Source organism: Procambarus clarkii, chromosome 63 (assembly GCF_040958095.1).
Source record: "Procambarus clarkii isolate CNS0578487 chromosome 63, FALCON_Pclarkii_2.0, whole genome shotgun sequence".
NCBI lineage: Eukaryota > Metazoa > Arthropoda > Malacostraca > Decapoda > Cambaridae > Procambarus > Procambarus clarkii.
In genome coordinates, this window is record NC_091212.1 from 26,693,264 (window position 1) to 26,716,202 (window position 22,939).

At 52.6% G+C, this 22,939-nt stretch overlaps 1 protein-coding gene across 1 annotated transcript; it reads right to left on the minus strand.

Moving 5' to 3' along the window:
- Positions 1 to 459: 459 nt before the first annotated feature.
- On the minus strand, positions 460 to 19,179 carry LOC123769590 (probable cyclin-dependent serine/threonine-protein kinase DDB_G0292550). Its single transcript, XM_069308938.1, has 6 exons — positions 19,079 to 19,179; positions 11,562 to 12,133; positions 11,372 to 11,491; positions 10,178 to 10,974; positions 965 to 2,258; positions 460 to 887 (listed from the first exon to the last, which is right to left on the minus strand). The coding sequence occupies exons 1-6, from the start codon at positions 19,177 to 19,179 to the stop codon at positions 460 to 462; spliced, it is 3,312 nt and encodes a 1,103-aa protein (XP_069165039.1).
- Between the last annotated feature and the right edge of the window lie 3,760 nt (positions 19,180 to 22,939).

Here is a 22,939-nt window from a genome sequence, read left to right on the forward strand (position 1 = left end):
TCTCTGTTGTCGTTGCTCTCTGTTGTCCTTGTTCTCTGTTGTCGTTGTTCTATGTTGTCGTTGCTCTCTGTTGTCGTTGCTCTCTATTGTCGTTGCTCTCTATTGTCGTTGCTCTGTTGTCGTTGCTCTCTGTTGTCGTTGCTCTCTGTTGTCGTTGCTCTCTGTTGTTGTTGCTCTCTGTTGTCGTTGCTCTCTGTTGTCGTTGCTCTCTATTGTCGTTGCTCTGTTGTCGTTGCTCTCTGTTGTCCTTGTTCTCTATTGTCGTTGCTCTCTATTGTCGTTGCTCTCTATTGTCGTTGCTTTATTGTCGTTGCTCTCTGTTGTCCTTGTTCTCTATTGTCGTTGCTCTCTATTGTCGTTGCTCTCTATTGTCGTTGCTTTATTGTCGTTGCTCTCTGTTGTCCTTGTTCTCTATTGTCGTTGCTCTCTATTGTCGTTGCTCTCTATTGTCGTTGCTCTCTATTGTCGTTGCTTTATTGTCGTTGCTCTCTGTTGTCGTTGTTCTCTGTTGTCGTTGCTCTCTGCTGTCGTTGTTGTCTGTTGTCGTTGCTCTCTGTTGTCGTTGTTCTCTGTTGTCGTTGCTCTCTGCTGTCGTTGTTGTCTGTTGTCGTTGCTATCTGTTGTCGTTGCTCTCTGTTGTCGTTGCTCTCTGTTGTCGTTGTTCTCTGTTGTCGTTGCTCTGTTGTCGTTGTTCTCTGTTGTCGTTGCTCTCTGTTGTCGTTGTTCTCTGTTGTCGTTGCTCTCTGTTGTCGTTGTTGTCTGTTGTCGTTGCTCTCTGTTGTCCTTGTTCTCTGTTGTCGTTGCTCCCTGTTGTCGTTGTTCTCTGTTGTCGTTGCTCTCTGTTGTCGTTGCTCTCTGTTGTCGTTGCTCTCTATTGTCGTTGCTCTCTATTGTCGTTGTTCTCTATTGTCGTTGCTCTCTATTGTCGTTGTTCTCTGTTGTCGTTGTTCTCTGTTGTCGTTGCTCTCTGTTGTCGTTGTTCTCTGTTGTCGTTGCTCTCTGTTGTCGTTGCTCTCTATTGTCGTTGTTCTCTGTTGTCGTTGCTCTCTGTTGTCGTTGCTCTCTGTTGTCGTTGCTCTCTGTTGTCGTTGCTCTCTGTTGTCGTTGTTGTCTGTTGTCGTTGCTCTCTGTTGTCGTTGCTCTCTGTTGTCGTTGTTGTCTGTTGTCGTTGCTCTCTGTTGTCGTTGCTCTCTGTTGTCGTTGTTCTCTGTTGTCGTTGCTCTCTGTTGTCGTTGCTCTCTGTTGTCGTTGTTCTCTGTTGTCGTTGCTCTCTGTTGTCGTTGTTGTCTGTTGTCGTTGCTCTCTGATGTCGTTGCTCTCTGTTGTCGTTGCTCTCTGTTGTCGTTGTTGTCTGTTGTCGTTGCTCTCTGTTGTCGTTGTTCTCTGTTGTCGTTGCTCTCTGTTGTCGTTGTTCTCTGTTGTCGTTGCTCTCTGTTGTCGTTGTCTGTTGTCGTTGCTCTCTGTTGTCGTTGCTCTCTGTTGTCGTTGCTCTCTGTTGTCGTTGCTCTCTGTTGTCGTTGTTCTCTGTTGTCGTTGCTCTCTGTTGTCGTTGCTCTCTGTTGTCGTTGTTGTCTGTTGTCGTTGCTCTCTGTTGTCGTTGCTCTCTGTTGTCGTTGCTCTCTGTTGTCGTTGCTCTCTGTTGTCGTTGCTCTCTGTTGTCGTTGCTCTCTGTTGTCGTTGTTGTCTGTTGTCGTTGCTCTCTGTTGTCGTTGCTCTCTGTTGTCGTTGCTCTCTGTTGTCGTTGCTCTCTGTTGTCGTTGCTCTCTGTTGTCGTTGTTGTCTGTTGTCGTTGTTGTCTGTTGTCGTTGCTCTCTGTTGTCGTTGCTCTCTGTTGTCGTTGTTGTCTGTTGTCGTTGCTCTCTGTTGTCGTTGCTCTCTGTTGTCGTTGCTCTCTGTTGTCGTTGTTCTCTGTTGTCGTTGTTCTCTGTTGTCGTTGCTCTCTGTTGTCGTTGCTCTCTGTTGTCGTTGCTCTCTGTTGTCGTTGCTCTCTGTTGTCGTTGCTCTCTGTTGTCGTTGTTGTCTGTTGTCGTTGCTCTCTGTTGTCGTTGCTCTCTGTTGTCGTTGCTCTCTGTTGTCGTTGCTCTCTGTTGTCGTTGCTCTCTGTTGTCGTTGCTCTGTTGTCGTTGCTCTCTGTTGTCGTTGCTCTCTGTTGTCGTTGCTCTCTGTTGTCGTTGTTGTCTGTTGTCGTTGCTCTCTGTTGTCGTTGCTCTCTGTTGTCGTTGCTCTCTGTTGTCGTTGCTCTCTGTTGTCGTTGCTCTCTGTTGTCGTTGTTGTCTGTTGTCGTTGCTCTCTGTTGTCGTTGCTCTCTCTTGTCGTGTAGTGTCCACCACCCTCCCCTGGTGTAGTGTCCACCACCCTCCCCTGGTGTAGTGTCCACCACCCTCCCCTGGTGTAGTGTCCACCACCCTCCCCTGGTGTAGTGTCCACCACCCTCCCCTGGTGTAGTGTCCACCACCCTCCCTTGGTGTTGTGTCCACCACCCTCCCTTGGTGTAGTGTCCACCACCCTCCCCTGGTGTAGTGTCCACCACCCTCCCCTGGTGTACTGTCCACCACCCTCCCCTGGTGTAGTGTCCACCACCCTCCCTTGGTGTAGTGTCCACCACCCTCCCTTGGTGTTGTGTCCACCACCCTCCCCTGGTGTAGTGTCCACCACCCTCCCTTGGTGTAGTGTCCACCACCCTCCCTTGGTGTAGTGTCCACCACCCTCCCCTGGTGTAGTGTCCACCACCCTCCCTTGGTGTTGTGTCCACCACCCTCCCTTGGTGTAGTGTCCACCACCCTCCCCTGGTGTAGTGTCCACCACCCTGCCTTGGTGTAGTGTCCACCACCCTCCCCTGGTGTAGTGTCCACCACCCTCCCTTGGTGTAGTGTCCACCACCCTCCCCTGGTGTAGTGTCCACCACCCTCCCCTGGTGTAGTGTCCACCACCCTCCCCTGGTGTAGTGTCCACCACCCTCCCTTGGTGTAGTGTCCACCACCCTCCCCTGGTGTAGTGTCCACCACCCTCCCCTGGTGTAGTGTCCACCACCCTCCCTTGGTGTAGTGTCCACCACCCTCCCCTGGTGTAGTGTCCACCACCCTCCCCTGGTGTAGTGTCCACCACCCTCCCTTGGTGTAGTGTCCACCACCCTCCCTTGGTGTAGTGTCCACCACCCTCCCTTGGTGTAGTGTCCACCACCCTCCCCTGGTGTAGTGTCCACCACCCTCCCTTGATGTAGTGTCCACCACCCTCCCTTGGTGTAGTGTCCACCACCCTCCCCTAGTGTAGTGTCCACCACCCTCCCTTGGTGTAGTGTCCACCACCCTCCCCTGGTGTAGTGTCCACCACCCTCCCCTGGTGTAGTGTCCACCACCCTCCCTTGGTGTAGTGTCCACCACCCTCCCCTGGTGTAGTGTCCACCACCCTCCCTTGGTGTAGTGTCCACCACCCTCCCTTGGTGTAGTGTCCACCACCCTCCCCTGGTGTAGTGTCCACCACCCTCCCTTGGTGTAGTGTCCACCACCCTCCCCTGGTGTAGTGTCCACCACCCTCCCCTGGTGTAGTGTCCACCACCCTCCCTTGGTGTAGTGTCCACCACCCTCCCCTGGTGTAGTGTCCACCACCCTCCCTTGGTGTAGTGTCCACCACCCTCCCTTGGTGTAGTGTCCACCACCCTCCCCTGGTGTAGTGCCCACCACCCTCCCTTGGTGTAGTGTCCACCACCCTCCCCTGGTGTAGTGTCCACCACCCTCCCTTGGTGTAGTGTCCACCACCCTCCCTTGGTGTTGTGTCCACCACCCTCCCCTGGTGTAGTGTCCACCACCCTCCCTTGGTGTTGTGTCCACCACCCTCCCCTGGTGTAGTGTCCACCACCCTCCCTTGGTGTAGTGTCCACCACCCTCCCCTGGTGTAGTGTCCACCACCCTCCCCTGGTGTAGTGTCCACCACCCTCCCTTACCTTACCTTACCTTGAGGTGTTTCCGGGGCTTAACGTCCCCACGGCCCGGTCGTCGACCAGGTCTCCTGGTTGCTGGACTGGTCAACCAGGCTGTTGGAGGCACACACGCAGTGACCACCACACATGCAGTGAGCACCACACACGCAGTGAGCACCACACACGCAGTGACCACCACACATGCAGTGAGCACCACACGCAGTGAGCACCACACACACAGTGAGCAGCACACACACAGTGAGCACCTCACACGCAGTGAGCACCACACATGCAGTGAGCACCACACACAGTGAGCACCACACACGCAGTGAGCACCACACATGCAGTGAGCACCACACATGCAGTGAGCACGACTCATGCAGTGAGCACCACACATGCAGTGAGCACCACACACACAGTGAGCACCACACACACAGTGAGCACCACACATGCAGTGAGCACCACACACACAGTGAGCACCACACACACAGTGAGCACCACACATGCAGTGAGCACCACACACACAGTGAGCACCACACACACAGTGAGCACCACACACACAGTGAGCACCACACATGCAGTGACCACCACACATGCAGTGAGCACCACACACACAGTGAGCACCACACACACAGTGACCACCACACATGCAGTGAGCACCACACACACAGTGAGCACCACACATGCAGTGAGCACCACACACACAGTGAGCACCACACATGCAGTGAGCACCACACACACAGTGAGCACCACACACACAGTGACCACCACACATGCAGTGAGCACCACACATGCAGTGAGCACCACACATGCAGGGAGCACCACACACACAGTGAGCACCACACACACAGTGAGCACCACACACGCAGTGAGCACCACACACACAGTGAGCACCACACACGCAGTGAGCACCACACACACAGTGAGCACCACACACGCAGTGAGCACCACACACACAGTGAGCACCACACACGCAGTGAGCACCACACACGCAGTGAGCACCACACACGCAGTGAGCACCACACATGGAGTGACCACCACACATGCAGTGAGCACCACACATGCAGTGAGCACCACACATGCCGTGACCACCACACATGCAGTGAGCACCACACACGCAGTGACCACCACACATGCAGTGAGCACCACACACGCAGTGAGCACCACACATGCAGTGAGCACCACACACGCAGTGAGCACCACACATGCAGTGACCACCACACATGCAGTGAGCACCACACACGCAGTGAGCACCACACATGCAGTGAGCACCACACATGCAGTGAGCACCACACATGCAGTGAGCACCGCACATGCCGTGAGCACCACACACGCAGTGAGCACCACACACGCAGTGAGCACCACACACGCAGTGAGCACCACACACGCAGTGAGCACCACACATGCAGTGAGCACCACACATGCCGTGAGCACCACACATGCAGTGAGCACCACACACGCAGTGAGCACCACACACGCAGTGAGCACCACACATGCCGTGAGCACCACACACGCAGTGAGCACCACACACGCAGTGAGCACCACACATGCCGTGACCACACATGCCGTGACCACACATGCCGTGAGCACCACACATGCAGTGAGCACCACACGTGCAGTGAGCACCACACGTGCAGTGAGCACCACACACACAGTGAGCACCACACATGCAGTGAGCACCACACACACAGTGAGCACCACACATGCAGTGAGCACCACACACACAGTGAGCACCACACACACAGTGAGCACCACACACACAGTGAGCACCACACATGCAGTGAGCACCACACACACAGTGAGCACCACACATGCAGTGAGCACCACACATGGAGTGAGCACCACACATGCAGTGAGCACCACACACACAGTGAGCACCACACACACACAGTGAGCACCACACACACAGTGAGCACCACACATGCAGTGAGCACCACACACACAGTGAGCACCACACATGCAGTGAGCACCACACATGGAGTGAGCACCACACACACAGTGAGCACCACACATGCAGTGAGCACCACACACACAGTGAGCACCACACATACAGTGAGCACCACACATGCAGTGAGCACCACACACACAGTGAGCACCACACATGCAGTGAGCACCACACATGCAGTGAGCACCACACACACAGTGAGCACCACACATGCAGTGAGCACCACACACACAGTGAGCACCACACATGCAGTGAGCACTACACATGCTGTGAGCACCACACACACAGTGATCACCACACATGCAGTGAGCACCACACATGCAGTGAGCACCACACATGCAGTGAGCACCACACATGCAGTGAGCACCGCACATGCAGTGAGCACCACACATACAGTGAGCACCACACATGCAATGAGCACCACACACACAGTGAGCACCACACACACAGTGAGCACCACACATGCAGTGAGCACCACATATGCAGTGAGCACCACACACACAGTTAGCACCACACATGCAGTGAGCACCACACACACAGTGAGCACCACACACACAGTGAGCACCACACATACAGTGAGCACCACACACGCAGTGAGCACCACACACACAGTGAGCACCACACACACAGTGAGCACCACACACACAGTGAGCACCACACACACAGTGAGCACCACACACACAGTGAGCACCACACACACAGTGAGCACCACACATACAGTGAGCACCACACACACAGTGAGCACCACACATGCAGTGAGCACCACACATGGAGTGAGCACCACACATGGAGTGAGCACCACACATGCAGTGAGCACCACACGTGCAGTGAGCACCACACACACAGTGAGCACCACACATGGAGTGAGCACCACACACACAGTGAGCACCACACATGCAGTGAGCACCACACATGGAGTGAGCACCACACATGGAGTGAGCACCACACACACAGTGAGCACCACACACACAGTGAGCACCACACATGCAGTGAGCACCACACACACAGTGAGCACCACACACACAGTGAGCACCACACATGGAGTGAGCACCACACACACAGTGACCACCACACATGCAGTGAGCACCACATACACAGTGAGCACCACACAGGCAGTGAGCACCACACACACAGTGAGCACCACACACACAGTGAGCACCACACACACAGTGAGCACCACACACAGTGAGCACCACACACACAGTGAGCACCACACACACAGTGAGCACCACACACGCAGTGAGCACCACACACACAGTGAGCACCACACACACAGTGAGCACCACACACGCAGTGAGCACCACACACGCAGTGAGCACCACACACACAGTGAGCACCACACATGCAGTGAGCACCACACACACAGTGAGCACCACACATACAGTGAGCACCACACACACAGTGAGCACCACACATGCAGTGAGCACCACACACACAGTGAGCACCACACATGCAGTGAGCACCACACACACAGTGACCACCACACATACAGTGAGCACCACACATGCAGTGAGCACCACACATGCAGGGAGCACCACACATGCAGTGAGCACCACACATGCAGTGAGCACCACACATGCAGTGAGCACCACACACACAGTGACCACCACACATACAGTGACCACCACACATGCAGTGAGCACCACACATGCAGGGAGCACCACACATGGAGTGAGCACATGCGCCTCATAGAGCACCAAACACACAGTGACCACCACACACACAGTGACCACCACACATGCAGGGAGCACCACACATGCAGGGAGCACCACACATGCAGGGAGCACCACACATGCAGGGAGCACCACACATGCAGGGACCACCACACACACAGTGACCACCACACATGCAGTGAGCACCACACATGCAGGGAGCACCACACATGCAGGGAGCACCACACATGCAGGGAGCACCACACATGCAGGGAGCACCACACATGCAGGGACCACCACACACACAGTGAGCACCACACATGCAGTGAGCACCACACATGCAGTGAGCACCACACATGCAGTGAGCACCACACATGGAGTGAGCACCACACACACAGTGAGCACCACACATGGAGTGAGCACCACACATGCAGTGAGCACCACACATGCAGTGAGCACCACACATGGAGTGAGCACATGCGCCTCATAGAGCACCACACGGCGGTGGCCAGCAGCTCGCCAGGTTTAATAACACCGATAAATATACCAATATTCCTGAGGTTGGTGGCTGGTGTTCCCTGGCTGAGGGTCTGTGGCGGGTGTTGGGGAGGACCACCGGTGGTGGGTGTTGGGGAGGACCACCGGTGGTCGGTGTTGGGGAGGACCACCGGTGGTGGGTGTTGGGGAGGACCACCGGTGGTGGGTGTTGGGGAGGACCACCGGTGGTCGGTGTTGGGGAGGACCACCGGTGGTCGGTGTTGGGGAGGACCACCGGTGGTCGGTGTTGGGGAGGACCACCGGTGGTGGGTGTTGGGGAGGACCACCGGTGGTCGGTGTTGGGGAGGACCACCGGTGGTCGGTGTTGGGGAGGACCACCGGTGGTGGGTGTTGGGGAGGACCACCGGTGGTGGGTGTTGGGGAGGACCACCGGTGGTGGGTGTTGGGGAGGACCACCGGTGGTGGGTGTTGGGGAGGACCACCGGTGGTGGGTGTTGGGGAGGACCACCGGTGGTCGGTGTTGGGGAGGACCACCGGTGGTCGGTGTTGGGGAGGACCACCGGTGGTCGGTGTTGGGGAGGACCACCGGTGGTGGGTGTTGGGGAGGACCACCGGTGGTGGGTGTTGGGGAGGACCACCGGTGGTGGGTGTTGGGGAGGACCACCGGTGGTCGGTGTTGGGGAGGACCACCGGTGGTCGGTGTTGGGGAGAACCACCGGTGGTGGGTGTTGGGGAGGACCACCGGTGGTGGGTGTTGGGGAGGACCACCGGTGGTGGGTGTTGGGGAGTACCACCGGTGGTGGGTGTTGGGGAGTACCACCGGTGGCGGGTGTTGGGGAGTACCACCGGTGGTGGGTGTTGGGGAGTACCACCGGTGGCGGGTGTTGGGGAGTACCACCGGTGGCGGGTGTTGGGGAGTACCACCGGTGGTGGGTGTTGGGGAGTACCACCGGTGGCGGGTGTTGGGGAGTACCACCGGTGGCGGGTGTTGGGGAGGACCACCGGTGGTGGGTGTTGGGGAGTACCACCGGTGGTGGGTGTTGGGGAGTACCACCGGTGGCGGGTGTTGGGGAGGACCACCGGTGGTGGGTGTTGGGGAGTACCACCGGTGGCGGGTGTTGGAGAGGACCACCGGTGGTGGGTGTTGGGGAGTACCACCGGTGGCGGGTGTTGGGGAGTACCACCGGTGGTGGGTGTTGGGGAGTACCACCGGTGGTGGGTGTTGGGGAGTACCACCGGTGGCGGGTGTTGGGGAGGACCACCGGTGGTCGGTGTTGGGGAGGACCACCGGTGGTCGGTGTTGGGGAGGACCACCGGTGGTGGGTGTTGGGGAGTACAACCGGTGGTGGGTATTGGGGAGGACCACCGGTGGTGGGTGTTGGGGAGTACCACCGGTGGTGGGTGTTGGGGAGTACCACCGGTGGTGGGTATTGGGGAGGACCACCGGTGGTGGGTGTTGGGGAGTACCACCGGTGGCGGGTGTTGGGGAGGACCACCGGTGGTCGGTGTTGGGGAGGACCACCGGTGGTCGGTGTTGGGGAGGACCACCGGTGGTGGGTGTTGGGGAGTACCACCGGTGGTGGGTATTGGGGAGGACCACCGGTGGTGGGTGTTGGGGAGTACCACCGGTGGTGGGTGTTGGGGAGTACCACCGGTGGTGGGTGTTGGGGAGTACCACCGGTGGTGGGTGTTGGGGAGGACCACCGGTGGCGGGTGTTGAGGAGGACCACCGGTGGTGGGTGTTGGGGAGTACCACCGGTGGTGGGTGTTGGGGAGGACCACCGGTGGTGGGTGTTGGGGAGGACCACCGGTGGTGGGTGTTGGGGAGGACCACCGGTGGTGGGTGTTGGGGAGGACCACCGGTGGTGGGTGTTGGGGAGTACCACCGGTGGCGGGTGTTGGGGAGGAACCTAAGCAATGGTAGGCCATAGTCAGAGAGGAGAGAGAGTCGTCAAGATGACAGGACCATTGAGGTCTACAAGAGTCAGGTCGACCAGTTGGTGTTGACGGAGCTGCTATAAGTATAAGGACGTAGAACTCTCGCCTGCACACTGAGATTGACTTCAGCGAGTATTGACTTCAACCTCTCACACTTACAATACTAACAACAGTGTTTTGTTAATTTTTTGGTTAATTCTGATTGTTCTCGCTGTAAGACTTATTGACCTGATTGTTATCGTAGGACCCATTGCCCTGACTGTTCATGCTGAAGGAGCTATTGCCCTGATTGTTCTCGCTGAAGGAGCTATTGCCCTGATTGTTCTCGCTGAAGGAGCTATTGCCCGGAATGTTCTCGCTGAAGGAGCTATTGCCCTGATTGTTCTCGCTGAAGGAGCTATTGCCCTGATTGTTCTCGCTGAAGGAGCTATTGCCCTGATTGTTCTCGCTGAAGGAGCTATTGCCCGGAATGTTCTCGCTGAAGGAGCTATTGCCCTGATTGTTCTCGCTGAAGGAGCTATTGCCCTGATTGTTCTCGCTGAAGGAGCTATTGCCCTGATTGTTCTCGCTGAAGGAGCTATTGCCCGGAATGTTCTCGCTGAAGGAGCTATTGCCCTGATTGTTCTCGCTGAAGGAGCTATTGCCCTGATTGTTCTCGCTGAAGGAGCTATTGCCCTGATTGTTCTCGCTGAAGGAGCTATTGCCCTGATTGTTCTCGCTGAAGGAGATATTGCCCGGATTGTTCTCGCTGAAGGAGCTATTGCCCTGATTGTTCTCGCTGAAGGAGCTATTGCCCTGATTGTTCTCGCTGAAGGAGCTATTGCCCTGATTGTTCTCGCTGAAGGAGCTATTGCCCTGATTGTTCTCGCTGAAGGAGCTATTGCCCGGATTGTTCTCGCTGAAGGAGCTATTGCCCGGATTGTTCTCGCTGAAGGAGCTATTGCCCGGATTGTTCTCGCTGAAGGAGCTATTGCCCGGATTGTTCTCGCTGGAGGACCCTTTACGTATTACAATCGTAACAATTGCTGTGGTTTGGAAGATTAAATATTGACTACTCGAGGGAGTGAAGAGTATTGACCCCGGTGGGTGAGGCGAGGTGCCCAAGTTGTGACGCTTACAGCTGTGCCCAACACCTGCATATTTTACGGAGTGGCAATCGAGAGAACTGGCATTTACGCCCTCTCTTACGAAACCAGTGCATCATTCATCAATCATGGCGGCTTTGATCATATTTATTACACACTTTACGAGGCTGGAAACATCGCAAGCCAAGGTTATTATTGTTATAAGAACCTCGTAGTGCTTGGGAGCTCGTAAGCTGTTGAATAAATGAAATAAATGAATAAGTGGATGCGTAAATGCTTGATGAATCCTGCCCATGTTATTGTGCTCAGGCGTCCTGCCCTGTGTGTGTTTGTTTACACTTTGTGTCGGAGAGGTGAGCTGTGGCCCGCGTGGCGCCGTTCATCAGCGGAGGGATGCGACGCCTCGCAGCCTTGACCGTGTTCGCTACGTCCATCTGGTCAAGGCCCCAGTGGTTGCCTGGGCAGGAGACGGTGTTAAGTCATACGTGTGACGGGTGTCGTGTGTCGTGTGTGTGTGTGTGGCATACATGTGAGAGGTGAGGGCGGCGGTGGTCCCCGCAGAGGGTGGAGCAGGCCGCCAGGGTGGGTGGAGGGCGGCGGTGGTCCCCGCAGAGGGTGGAGCAGGCCGCCAGGGTGGGTGGAGGTGGAGGGCGGCGGAGGTCCACGCAGAGGGTGGAGCAGGCCGCCAGGGTGGGTGGAGGGCGGCGGTGGTGGGTGGAGGGCGGCGGTGGTGGGTGGAGGGCGGCGGTGGTCCCTGCAGAAGGTGGAGCAGGCCGCCAGGGTGGGTGGAGGTGGAGGGCGGCGGTGGTCCCCGCAGAGGGTGGAGCAGGCCGCCAGGGTGGGTGGAGGTGGAGGACGGCGGTGGTCCCCGCAGAGGGTGGAGCAGGCCGCCAGGGTGGGTGGAGGTGGAGGGCGGCGGAGGTCCACGCAGAGGGTGGAGCAGGCCGCCAGGGTGGGTGGAGGTGGAGGGCGGCGGAGGTTCCCGCAGAGGGTGGAGCAGGCCGCCAGGGTGGGTGGAGGTGGAGGGCGGCGCGTGCTGGGGTCGATGCGGGCTGGCGTGGGAAGTGCAGGCTGATGAGCATGCTTCAGGGACGGCAGGCTGGAGGCACGCGCGCCAGTCCTCCCCTAAATGGGATTGCAGAGTCGAGCGCTAGCTCCTGGGCCACGCCTGCTTCCAACGCTCCTGAGGGTGGGATGAAGGTACGCTTGCGAGCGTGTAGGCGTGATTTAGCTCTCGGACCCCACCTTTCTAGCTACTGGTTTACTGCAGCCATTCCTGATCTATTTCGCTATCATGTCTGCTGTGTACGGGTTTGTATTTACTATTTGTTCCTGCAGGATCGAGTTGTTAGCTCTTGGACCCCACCTTTCTTGTCATTACTTTCTATGTCAGTACACTGCACAGCAGTTGTCTAGTGTACTGACTCCCGGCCTACTGTACTCTCATATCTGGTACATATATTTCTCTCTAACACACACACACACACACACACACACACACACACACACACACACACACACACACACACACACACAGAAGTGTCTCCTGAACCCCACAAGAAAAGAATAACATCTTCGGCATATGCGAGGCTGGGTAACATCAGAACAGCCTTCAGGAACCTGTGTAAGAAATCATTCAGAACCTTGTATACCACATACGTAAGACCAATCCTGGAGTATGCAGCCCCAGCATGGAGCCCATACCTTGTCAAGTTCAAGGCGAAGCTTGAAAAAGTTCACAGATATGCCACAAGACTAGTCCCAGAACTAAGAGGCATGAGTTGCGAGAAAAGGCTGCGGGAAATGCAGCTTACGACACTGGAAGACAGAAGAATAAGGGGAGACATGATCACTGCCTACAAAATCCTCAGGGGAATTGACAGGGTAGACTAGGTTAAACTATTCAACAACGGTGGTAGGCGAACAAGGGGACACAGGTGGAAACTGAGTTCCCCAATGAGCCACAGGGACGTTAGAAAGAAGTTTTTCAGTGTCAGAGTAGTTAACAGATGGAATGCATTAGGCAGTGATGAGGTGGAGGCTGACTCCATACACAGTTTCAAATGTAGATATGATAGAGCCCAGTTGGCGCAGGAATCTGTACACCAGTTGATTGACAGTTGAGAGGCGGGACCAAAGAGCCAAAGCTTAACCCCCGCAAGCACAAATAGGTGAGTACAATTACGTGAGTACACACACACACACAGGGAGTACCTAAGTAATAGGAAGCAGAGAGTTACGGTGAGGGGTGAGACCTCCGATTGGCGTGAAGTCACCAGTGGAGTCCCACAGGGCTCTGTACTCGGTCCTATCTTGTTTCTGATATATGTAAATGATCTCCCGGAGGGTATCGATTCATTTCTCTCAATGTTTGCGGACGATGCCAAAATTATGAGAAGTATTAAGACAGAAGAGGACTATTTGAGGCTTCAAGAAGACCTAGACAAGCTGAAGGAATGGTCGAACAAATGGTTGTTAGAGTTTAACCCAACCAAATGTAATGTAATGAAGATAGGTGTAGGGAGCAGGAGGCCAGATACAAGGTATCATCTGGGAGAGGAAATTCTTCAGGAGTCAGAGAAAGAAAAAGACTTGGGGGTTGATATCACGCCAGACCTGTCTCCTGCAGCACATATCAGGAGGATAACATCAGCGGCATATGCCAGGCTGGCCAACATACGAACGGCATTCAGAAACTTGTGTAAAGAATCATTCAGAACTTTGTATACCACATATGTCAGGCCAATCCTGGAGTATGCAGCCCCAGCATGGAGTCCATATCTAGTCAAGGATAAGACTAAACTGGAAAAGGTTCAAAGGTTTGCCACCAGACTAGTACCCGAGCTGAGAGGTATGAGCTACGAGGAGAGACTACGGGAATTAAACCTCACTTCGCTGGAAGACAGAAGAGTTAGGGGGGACATGATCACCACATTCAAGATTTTGAAGGGAATTGAGAGGGTAGATAAAGACAGACTATTTAACACAAGGGGAGCACGCACTAGGGGACACAGGTGGAAACTGAGTGCCCAAATGAGCCACAGAGATATTAGAAAGAACTTTTTTAGTGTCAGAGTGGTTGACAAATGGAATGCATTAGGGAGTGATGTGGTGGAGGCTGACTCCATACACAGTTTCAAGTGTAGATATGATAGAGGCCAGTAAGCTCAGAAATCTGTACACCTGTTGATTGACGGTTGAGAGGCGGGACCAAAGAGCCAGAGCTCAACCCCCGCAAACACAACTAGGTGAGTACAACTAGATGAGTATACACACACACATGGCTGAGCGGACAGCACGCTGGACGCGTGATCCTGTGGTCCCGGGTTCGATTCCGGGCTCTGGCGAGAAACAATGGGCAGAGTTTCTTTCACCCTGATGCTCCTGTTACCTAGCAGTAAATAGGTACTTGGGAGTTAGTCAGCTGTCAAGGGCTGCTTCCTGGGGGTGCGTGTGGTATGGAAAAAAAGTAATTAGTAACAGTTGATTGATAGTTGAGAGGCGGGCCGAAAGAGCAGAGCTCAACCCCCGCAAGCACAATTATGTGAGTACACACACACACACACACACACACACACACACACACACACACACACACACACACACACACACACCTACCTACCTACCTTTGATGTGTGTGTGAGTGCCTATCATATCTGGGCACTCAATTTCCACCTGTGTCCCCTGGCGTGTGTCACCAAAGTCACCAAAGGCCAAACGCCACACCAAAGGCCTTTGATACAGTACCGCACAGGAGACTGCTACTCAAACTTGAAAGGCAGGCAGAAGTAAGCGGCAAGGACCTGGCATGGGGTAAGGAACTACCTAACAGGAAGGAGCCAGACAGTAATGGTAAGGGTCGAGAAGTTGGACTGACTAACAGTAACGAGTGGAGTACCTCAAGGATCGGTGGTGGGACCAATTCTATTTCTAATTTACGTAAATGACATGTTTACAGGAGTAGAATCCTACATGTCAATGTTCGCGGATGACGCAAAATTAATGAAAAAGAGTTGTACCTGATTGATACCTGCTTGATGGGGTTCCTGGAGTTTTTCTATTCTCCAAGCCCGGTCCAAGGCCAGGTTTGCCTTGTGAGAGTTTGGTCCACCAAGCTGTTGCTTGGAGCGGCCCGCAGGTCCACATACCCACCACAGCCCGGTTGGTCCGGCACTCATTGGAGAAATCTATCTAGTTTAAAGTAAATGACAGTTGTGACAGATGAGGATTGTAGGATCCTCCAAGAGGACCTGGACAGGTTGCAGAGATGGTCAGAGAAATGGCTACTGGAGTTCAACACTAGTAAATGTAAAGTTATAGAAATGGGGTCGCGTGATAGGAGACCAACGGGACAATACACAATGAAGGGGGCAAAAAGTTAGAACATCATTCAGAAATCTAAGATAGGAGGCTTTTTGGGCGCTTTACACTGCCTATGTGAGGCCAATCTTAGAGTATGCCGTGCCATCATGGAGTCCCCACCTGAAGAAACACATATGGAAGCTGGAAAAGGTTCAGAAGTTTGCGACGAGGCTCGTCCCAGAGTTACGAGGGATGGCATATGAAGAGCGTCTGAAGGAACTGAATCTTACAACACTAGAAAAACGAAGGGAGAGAGGGTATATGATAGGAATGTATAAAATATTCAGGGAAATTGACAAAGTGGAAATAAATGAAATGTTCACACCTAATATTAACAGGACGAGGGGGACATGGGTGGAAGCTGGAAACTCAGATAAGTCACAGAGATGTTAGGAATTCTTCTTTTAGCGTGAGAGTAGTGGAAAAATGGAATGCAATTAAGGAGCAGGTTGTGGAGCAAACTCTATTCATTATTTTAAAACTAGATATGATAGGGAAATGGGACAGGAGTCATTGCTGTAAACAAGCGATGGCTAGAAAGGCGGGATCCAAGAGTCAATGCTCGATCCTTCAGGCACAAATAGGTGAGTCCAAACACACACACACACACACACACACACACACACACACACACACACACACACACACACACACACACACACACACACACACACACACACACACACACACACACACACACACAAACACCTACCTAGCAGCTTTCTAACTCTCAGGTACCATTTACTGCTCGGTGAGCAGGAGCATCAAGTGAAAGAAATTAGCTTTTTTTTGGGGGGGAGGGGCCTCGGCCGGGAATCGAATGGGGGCCCAATGGGCTATGACCCCTAGCGCTGTCTACTCGGCCGCGATGCCCAACGTGTGCGTGCGTGTGAGAAAGAGGAGAGAGCATGGCTGGGGTGGGGGTGGAGGCGTGCAGGGTAATGATTAACGCGTGGAGTGCTCAACACACACACTACCGGGTTATATACCCCTTCACTCTCCCTGCTTCACTCCCCCCCCCCCCCCTTTCATTCTCCTCTCACTCCTCTCACCTTTCCAATGTACCGCGTTGACTTCTCATTCACACCTTTCACCAGGCTCTTAACCAACCGACTCTCTAAATATTTTGATGCTCTGATATTTTGTCGAATCTGACCATAAAGTTGTGGATGGAGGCGGCCTCCACAACTTCTTTCAGGTCCTTCCACTTGTTGACCAGCCGGACACGCTACCAATATTTCCTTACACTCATTCGACTCATTTGCGTTTCCAACTTCCACTTGTGTCCTCGTGTACTACTTTCTCTCAGTTTGAAAAGGCTATCCTTGTTCACCTTATCTATTCTCCAACATTATCTTGTATGTAGTGATTATATCCCCTCTGTTCCTTGTATCCTCTAGCGTTGTGAGATTTAGTGCAACTAACCAAGTCTCGTAGCTTAACCCTCTTGACTCTGGCACCAGTCTTATTGCAAACCTTTCTACTTTTTTTAATTGTGGCTTAATGCTTCACAATGTGAGGATTTCACACAGGTGCTGCATATTCCAGTATTGGTCTAACAAATGTTGTGTAGATTGCCTTGAAGGAGTCCTCATTTAGGTTTCTAAACGATGTTGTTATATTTGCCATCGTCCCATATGCTGCTGATGTTATCTTGTTTGTGTGTGCCTCTGGTGTTTGTGTTAGGACTATATCCACTCCCAAATCTGTCTTTCCAGTTCCTGTAGTTGCCTTTCCCCTTACGGTGTAGATGCGCTAACTTCCCTGTGCTTTTCCCCATCCTCATTGCCTTACATTTGTTGGGATTGAATTCTATAGCAACCAGTTATGTGACTACTCCTGGAAATTGTCTAGGTCCTTTTGAAACTTCCTGCAGTCCTTTGTTGTTACATTACTAATCAACTTTGAGTCACCTGTAAACGTTGATATGTACAAGCTTATTCCGTGTAACACCCCTATGTATATCAACTAATACTGAGTAACACTTCCTATCGGTTGCGCTTAGTAACACTTTGCTATTGAACACTGTATTTATATTTAATGTAATATGAGTTAAACTATATGATGGTTACCGGAACCAAAGGTATCCAACAAGGAAATGCTGCACAGGATTAACTACGCTGCCACCATCTGTCTTGTCCATTTACCATATCAAGCAACGAGGCAAGTAACATTGCTTGACTTGGAGAGTACTTTCTTCCTTTAACTGTCATTAATTATGGGGCGGTTGTTAGCAAACTATGTCTAGAGGCTAAGAGGATTCAACAATTGACACAGACGGGAAGTTTAACACGAGTTTATTGAGGACAAAATTATGCTATTCACCACTATAAATCCTACTCTAACACTGGCCAATTGTTAAGAAATTTAGACATGGAACAAAACCTCAGAGATCACACACATTACCTTAAGACCTCTGTCTCTCCATCCGGTGGATTCACTCTGTCCCTCCCGGGCTGTGAGATGTTCTTCACAGACCCACTCTCGACCCCGGTGTCTGGCACTCTCTCAACTAAGTCTGCTACAGGACCATACATACACCCCAAAAACGGGGAGGGGGAGATTTGCTGTTGCTACCTACACCAAAGATGCAAGAGGTCGGACCACACGTGCACAAACACTCAATAATTTTTCCGTCAAGCTTGTGTGACATTCACCGTACACTCCTCAAGAGAGGAATTATTAATTATGTGTGTGACTGACCTTTGACCTGGCTAAAAGGGGAGATCCATGGATGTTTATACATAAGAATCTGGGGTCTAATTCCATTACAATGTTTGACAAGAGTATCATGAAATATTACATACTTGAAACTAGCTGACTAAGACTAACCCAGGAATTTTTAATCAACATACAAGATAATCCAGAGGTCATCTGGGCTGACCTCTTGGAGAAGGCTTCCCTGGGTGTGAACTCTAGGGGGGAGGGGGGTTCATGGGTGTTACATCCGTCTGGTATGTTTGTTTCGTCACATTAATATTATGTTATGTCTGCTTCGACTGTTTCGTCACAATAATTAGGAACAGCAGCAGTCCCAGGACAGAGCCTCTGGGGACCCCACTTGTTACAGTCCTACAGCTTGCTACCTCGTCTCTGAGTGAGACTCTTTACTTTGTGCCCTTCAGGTACTCCCTTACCCAGTTCAGCATTTTACCCCAGCCTGCCTCACTATCGTGAACACCAGTCTCTCACCAGAAACATTGTCAAATGCTTTTTAACAATCTAGGAAATACAGTCTACCCAGCCTTCTATTTCCGATCTTATTTTAGTACCTCTGTCTTAGGACATTGGTGGAGGCATTTAAGAGGAACTTAGCCAAGTTCTTGCAAGAAGTGCCGATCCAACCAGGCTGTAGTGGATATGAGGGCCTGCGGGTTGCTCCAGGCAACAGCCTGTTGGACCAAGTTATCACAAGTCGAGCCTGGCTTCAGGCCGGGCGCGGGGACTAAAGCTACCAAGACACTCTCCAGCTTCCATGTTAAAAGCACTTAATCCAGTTTGTCAGGCACGACTTTGTTTCTCTAAATCCATGCTGACCTTCCGTCACATAGTGGGTCCTGTCCAGATGGTCCACCTCATTACTTCCTCCAGCTCTTTACACGTAATACTTGTCACTGGCACCGGTCTGTTATTTAGTGCCTCCTTTATACCCCCTATTGTTTAATATTGGGACTACATTTGCCTTTTTCCAGACTTCTCGAAGATTTTTAGCCACAGCGTTTTATTAAAAATTTTGGATAATGGGCGACAAAGTACTTTTTGAACCTCTCCTTCAGCAGCCATGGTGAGATTATGTCTGGCCCCATTATGTGTTGGTGGTGTTGGTGTGAGTGTTGGTGTTGTTGGTGTCAGTGTTGGTGGTGTTGGTGTGAGTGTTGGTGGTGTTGGTGGTGTTGGTGTGAGTGTTGGTGGTGTTGGTGTGAGTGTTGGTGGTGTTGGTGTGAGTGTTGGTGGTGTTGGTGTGAGTGTTGGTGGTGTTGGTGTGAGTGTTGGTGTGAGCGTTGGTGGTGTTGGTGTGGGTGTTGGTGGTGTGGGTGTTGGTGGTGTTGGTGTGAGTGTTGGTGGTGTTGGTGTGAGTGTTGGTGGTGTTGGTGTGAGTGTTGGTGATGTTGGTGTGAGTGTTGGTGGTGTTGGTGTGAGTGTTGGTGGTGTTGGTGGTGTTGGTGTGAGTGTTGGTGGTGTTGGTGTGAGTGTTGGTGGTGTTGGTGTGAGTGTTGGTGGTGTTGGTGTGAGTGTTGGTGGTGTTGGTGTGGGTGTTGGTGGTGTTGGTGTGAGTGTTGGTGGTGTTGGTGTGAGTGTTGGTGGTGTTGGTGTGAGTGTTGGTGATGTTGGTGTGAGTGTTGGTGGTGTTGGTGTGAGTGTTGGTAGTGTTGGTGTGAGTGTTGGTAGTGTTGGTGTGAGTGTTGGTAGTGTTGGTGTGAGTGTTGGTAGTGTTGGTGTGAGTGTTGGTAGTGTTGGTGTGAGTGTTGGTGGTGTTGGTGTAAGTATTGGTGGTGTTGGTGTGAGTGTTGGTGTGAGTGTTGGTGTGAGTGTTGGTGGTGTTGGTGTGAGTGTTGGTGTAAGTATTGGTGGTGTTGGTGTGAGTGTTGGTGTGAGTGTTGGTGTGAGTGTTGGTGTGAGTGTTGGTGGTGTTGGTGTGAGTGTTGGTAGTGTTGGTGTGAGTGTTGGTAGTGTTGGTGTAAGTATTGGTGGTGTTGGTGTGAGTGTTGGTGTGAGTGTTGGTGGTGTTGGTGTAAGTATTGGTGGTGTTGGTGTGAGTGTTGGTGGTGTTGGTGTGAGTGTTGGTGGTGTTGGTGTGAGTGTTGGTAGTGTTGGTGTGAGTGTTGGTGGTGTTGGTGTGAGTGTTGGTAGTGTTGGTGGTGTTGGTGTGAGTGTTGGTGGTGTTGGTGTGAGTGTTGGTGTGAGTGTTGGTAGTGTTGGTGTGAGTGTTGGTGGTGTTGGTGTGAGTGTTGGTAGTGTTGGTGGTGTTGGTGTGAGTGTTGGTGGTGTTGGTGTGCGTGTTGGTGGTGTTGGTGTGAGTGTTGGTGGTGTTGGTGTGAGTGTTGGTGTGAGTGTTGGTGGTGTTGGTGTGAGTGTTGGTGTGAGTGTTAGTGGGTGTCAAGGTTAGTTGTGGTGGTGGTGATGGTGGAAGGTGTTGACACAACACAAGCACCACACCACCACCACCACCACCACCACCACCACCGCCACCACCGCCACCACCACCACCACCACCACCACCACCACCACCGCCACCACCGCCACCACCACCACCACCACCACCACCACCACCGCCACCACCACCACCACCACCACCACCACCACCACCGCCACCACCGCCACCACCACCACCACCACCACCACCACCACCACTACTCATCATGGTGAGGGGACGCCCGCATCACCCCTGACCCTGGCTCGTTACCCCTGGCAGTTATCTGGACGACCCTCACATTCTGGCTCCCCCCCTCTTCCATTAACCCCCCCCCCCTCTCCCCGCTATCATACACTGCACCCGCCTCCCCGATCCGTCCACCACCCACCTCCCCGTCCCGTCCACCACCCGCCTCCCCGACCCGTCCACCACCCGCCTCCCCGACCCGTCCACCACCCGCCTCCCCGACCCGTCCACCACCCACCTCCCCGACCCGTCCACCACCCACCTCCCCGTCCCGTCCACCACCCACCTCCCCGACCCGTCCACCACCCACCTCCCCGTCCCGTCCACCACCCACCTCCCCGACCCGTCCACCACCCACCTCCCCGACCCTTCCACCACCCACCTCCCCGACCCGTCCACCACCCGCCTCCCCGACCCTTCCACCACCCACCTCCCCGTCCCGTCCACCACCCACCTCCCCGTCCCGTCCACCACCCACCTCCCCGTCCCGTCCACCACCCACCTCCCCGACCCGTCCACCACCCACCTCCCCGATCCGTCCACCACCCACCACCCCGACCCGTCCACCACCCACCTCCCCGACCCGTCCACCACCCACCTCCGTAGCCGTAGATGACAGGTGAAATACAAATCTGATTGTATATGAGTGAAACACAAGACGGAATATGTAAGGATGTGTCACAACACAGATAAGGATAAGATAAAGGATATCTCTCCCGTCACTAAAACGCTGCCATGTACACAGTGTGTGACTGTGTGTACTCACCTAGCTGTCCTTACGGGGGTTCAGCTTCGGCTGTGTGTATTTACTATTTGTATCTGCGGAATCGAGCTATTAGCTCTGGGACCCCGCCTTTATAATCTATTTTTTCTCTATTATGTCTGCTACATATATTTCTCTCCGTTGCTGTGGCTCAGCAACGCACATGCGTTGCTGAGCCAAAGCAACGCGTGGCCGGGTACAGCTAGTCTATATAAATAAAAATGGAAATGTGTCGGAAAATCCGACAGCATTTAATATATCATACAGACAGATAAGAGCTGTGTTGTATAAACAAGTTACCCATAGAAAACGTAACTTGTAGTGGAATTACCATCTAAAGAAAACGGGATATCATCACCACATACTATTATAATTCACCAGCTATTCTGCTGGGAATTATTCTTAAATACATTAGTCTTTGGACTTTACCATCATAAAAACATCTTATATAAATTAACTTAATTATCAATATTAAAGTAGAGTAAATGTGACCCTTCTATCACTTTCTGAAATCTGGACAAAGTAGGCCAGGCGTCAGGGAGGAAGGGGGCAGCCATTGTTGTGTCACCTCCGAGACGTGTGGAGCAAATTCGGCTCCTATCATTCTGGACAATGTCGGCCAGTAACGTCAATAGTATGGAGTGTTAAACAGCCATGGTTTATACTAGACCAGAGGCTCACACAGGAGCAAATTCGGCTCCTGTTAATTTTACTTGGACGTAGTGTTATGGAAACCAAAGGTACCATCTCCAACACGATGTCTACAATTCAAGTTAAGTGTCTATCCGAAACCCGTTTATCATTCATTTATGGCCATTAATGTCAGGATATAGGGTGACCCGGTTAGATCGCGAAATCGCCTCAAACTAAAGGTAATTAAGCCAGGTCTTCATGTTCCATGTACTGTTTTCTCTGATATACTTGTCATATATAGGTATCTGGCTTCACAGCTAGCGCACTTTTGACAGGTCAAGACGAGGATGCAAGATTTTGTGCACCAGTTACTGGGTGATGGAAGCTGCCTCAAAGAGGATAATTTGGTGTCTACACCCTAGTTATACCTGGTGGACTAACCTGCTGTACTATAAGATAAGGAACCTCATCAATGTATGTAGCTATTACTGTAGTTTGATTGGCTGCATATATATTAATTTAATAACCCCCCCCTAATGTGTAGAGGATCGATTTGTGAGATTATGAGATTATTGCAGAAATACAGTCCACTTATCATTATACAAATTGCTATCGAAGTATATAAATTAACGTAAATATAAATTCATATAAATTAAATAAATATAAATCTCACAGGTCGGTTCCCACATTATTTGGTCCTTCGAACCGGATTATTCGGTCCTTTGAACCCACATTTGGTCATCTTAGTACCGGATGAACCAGTTAAC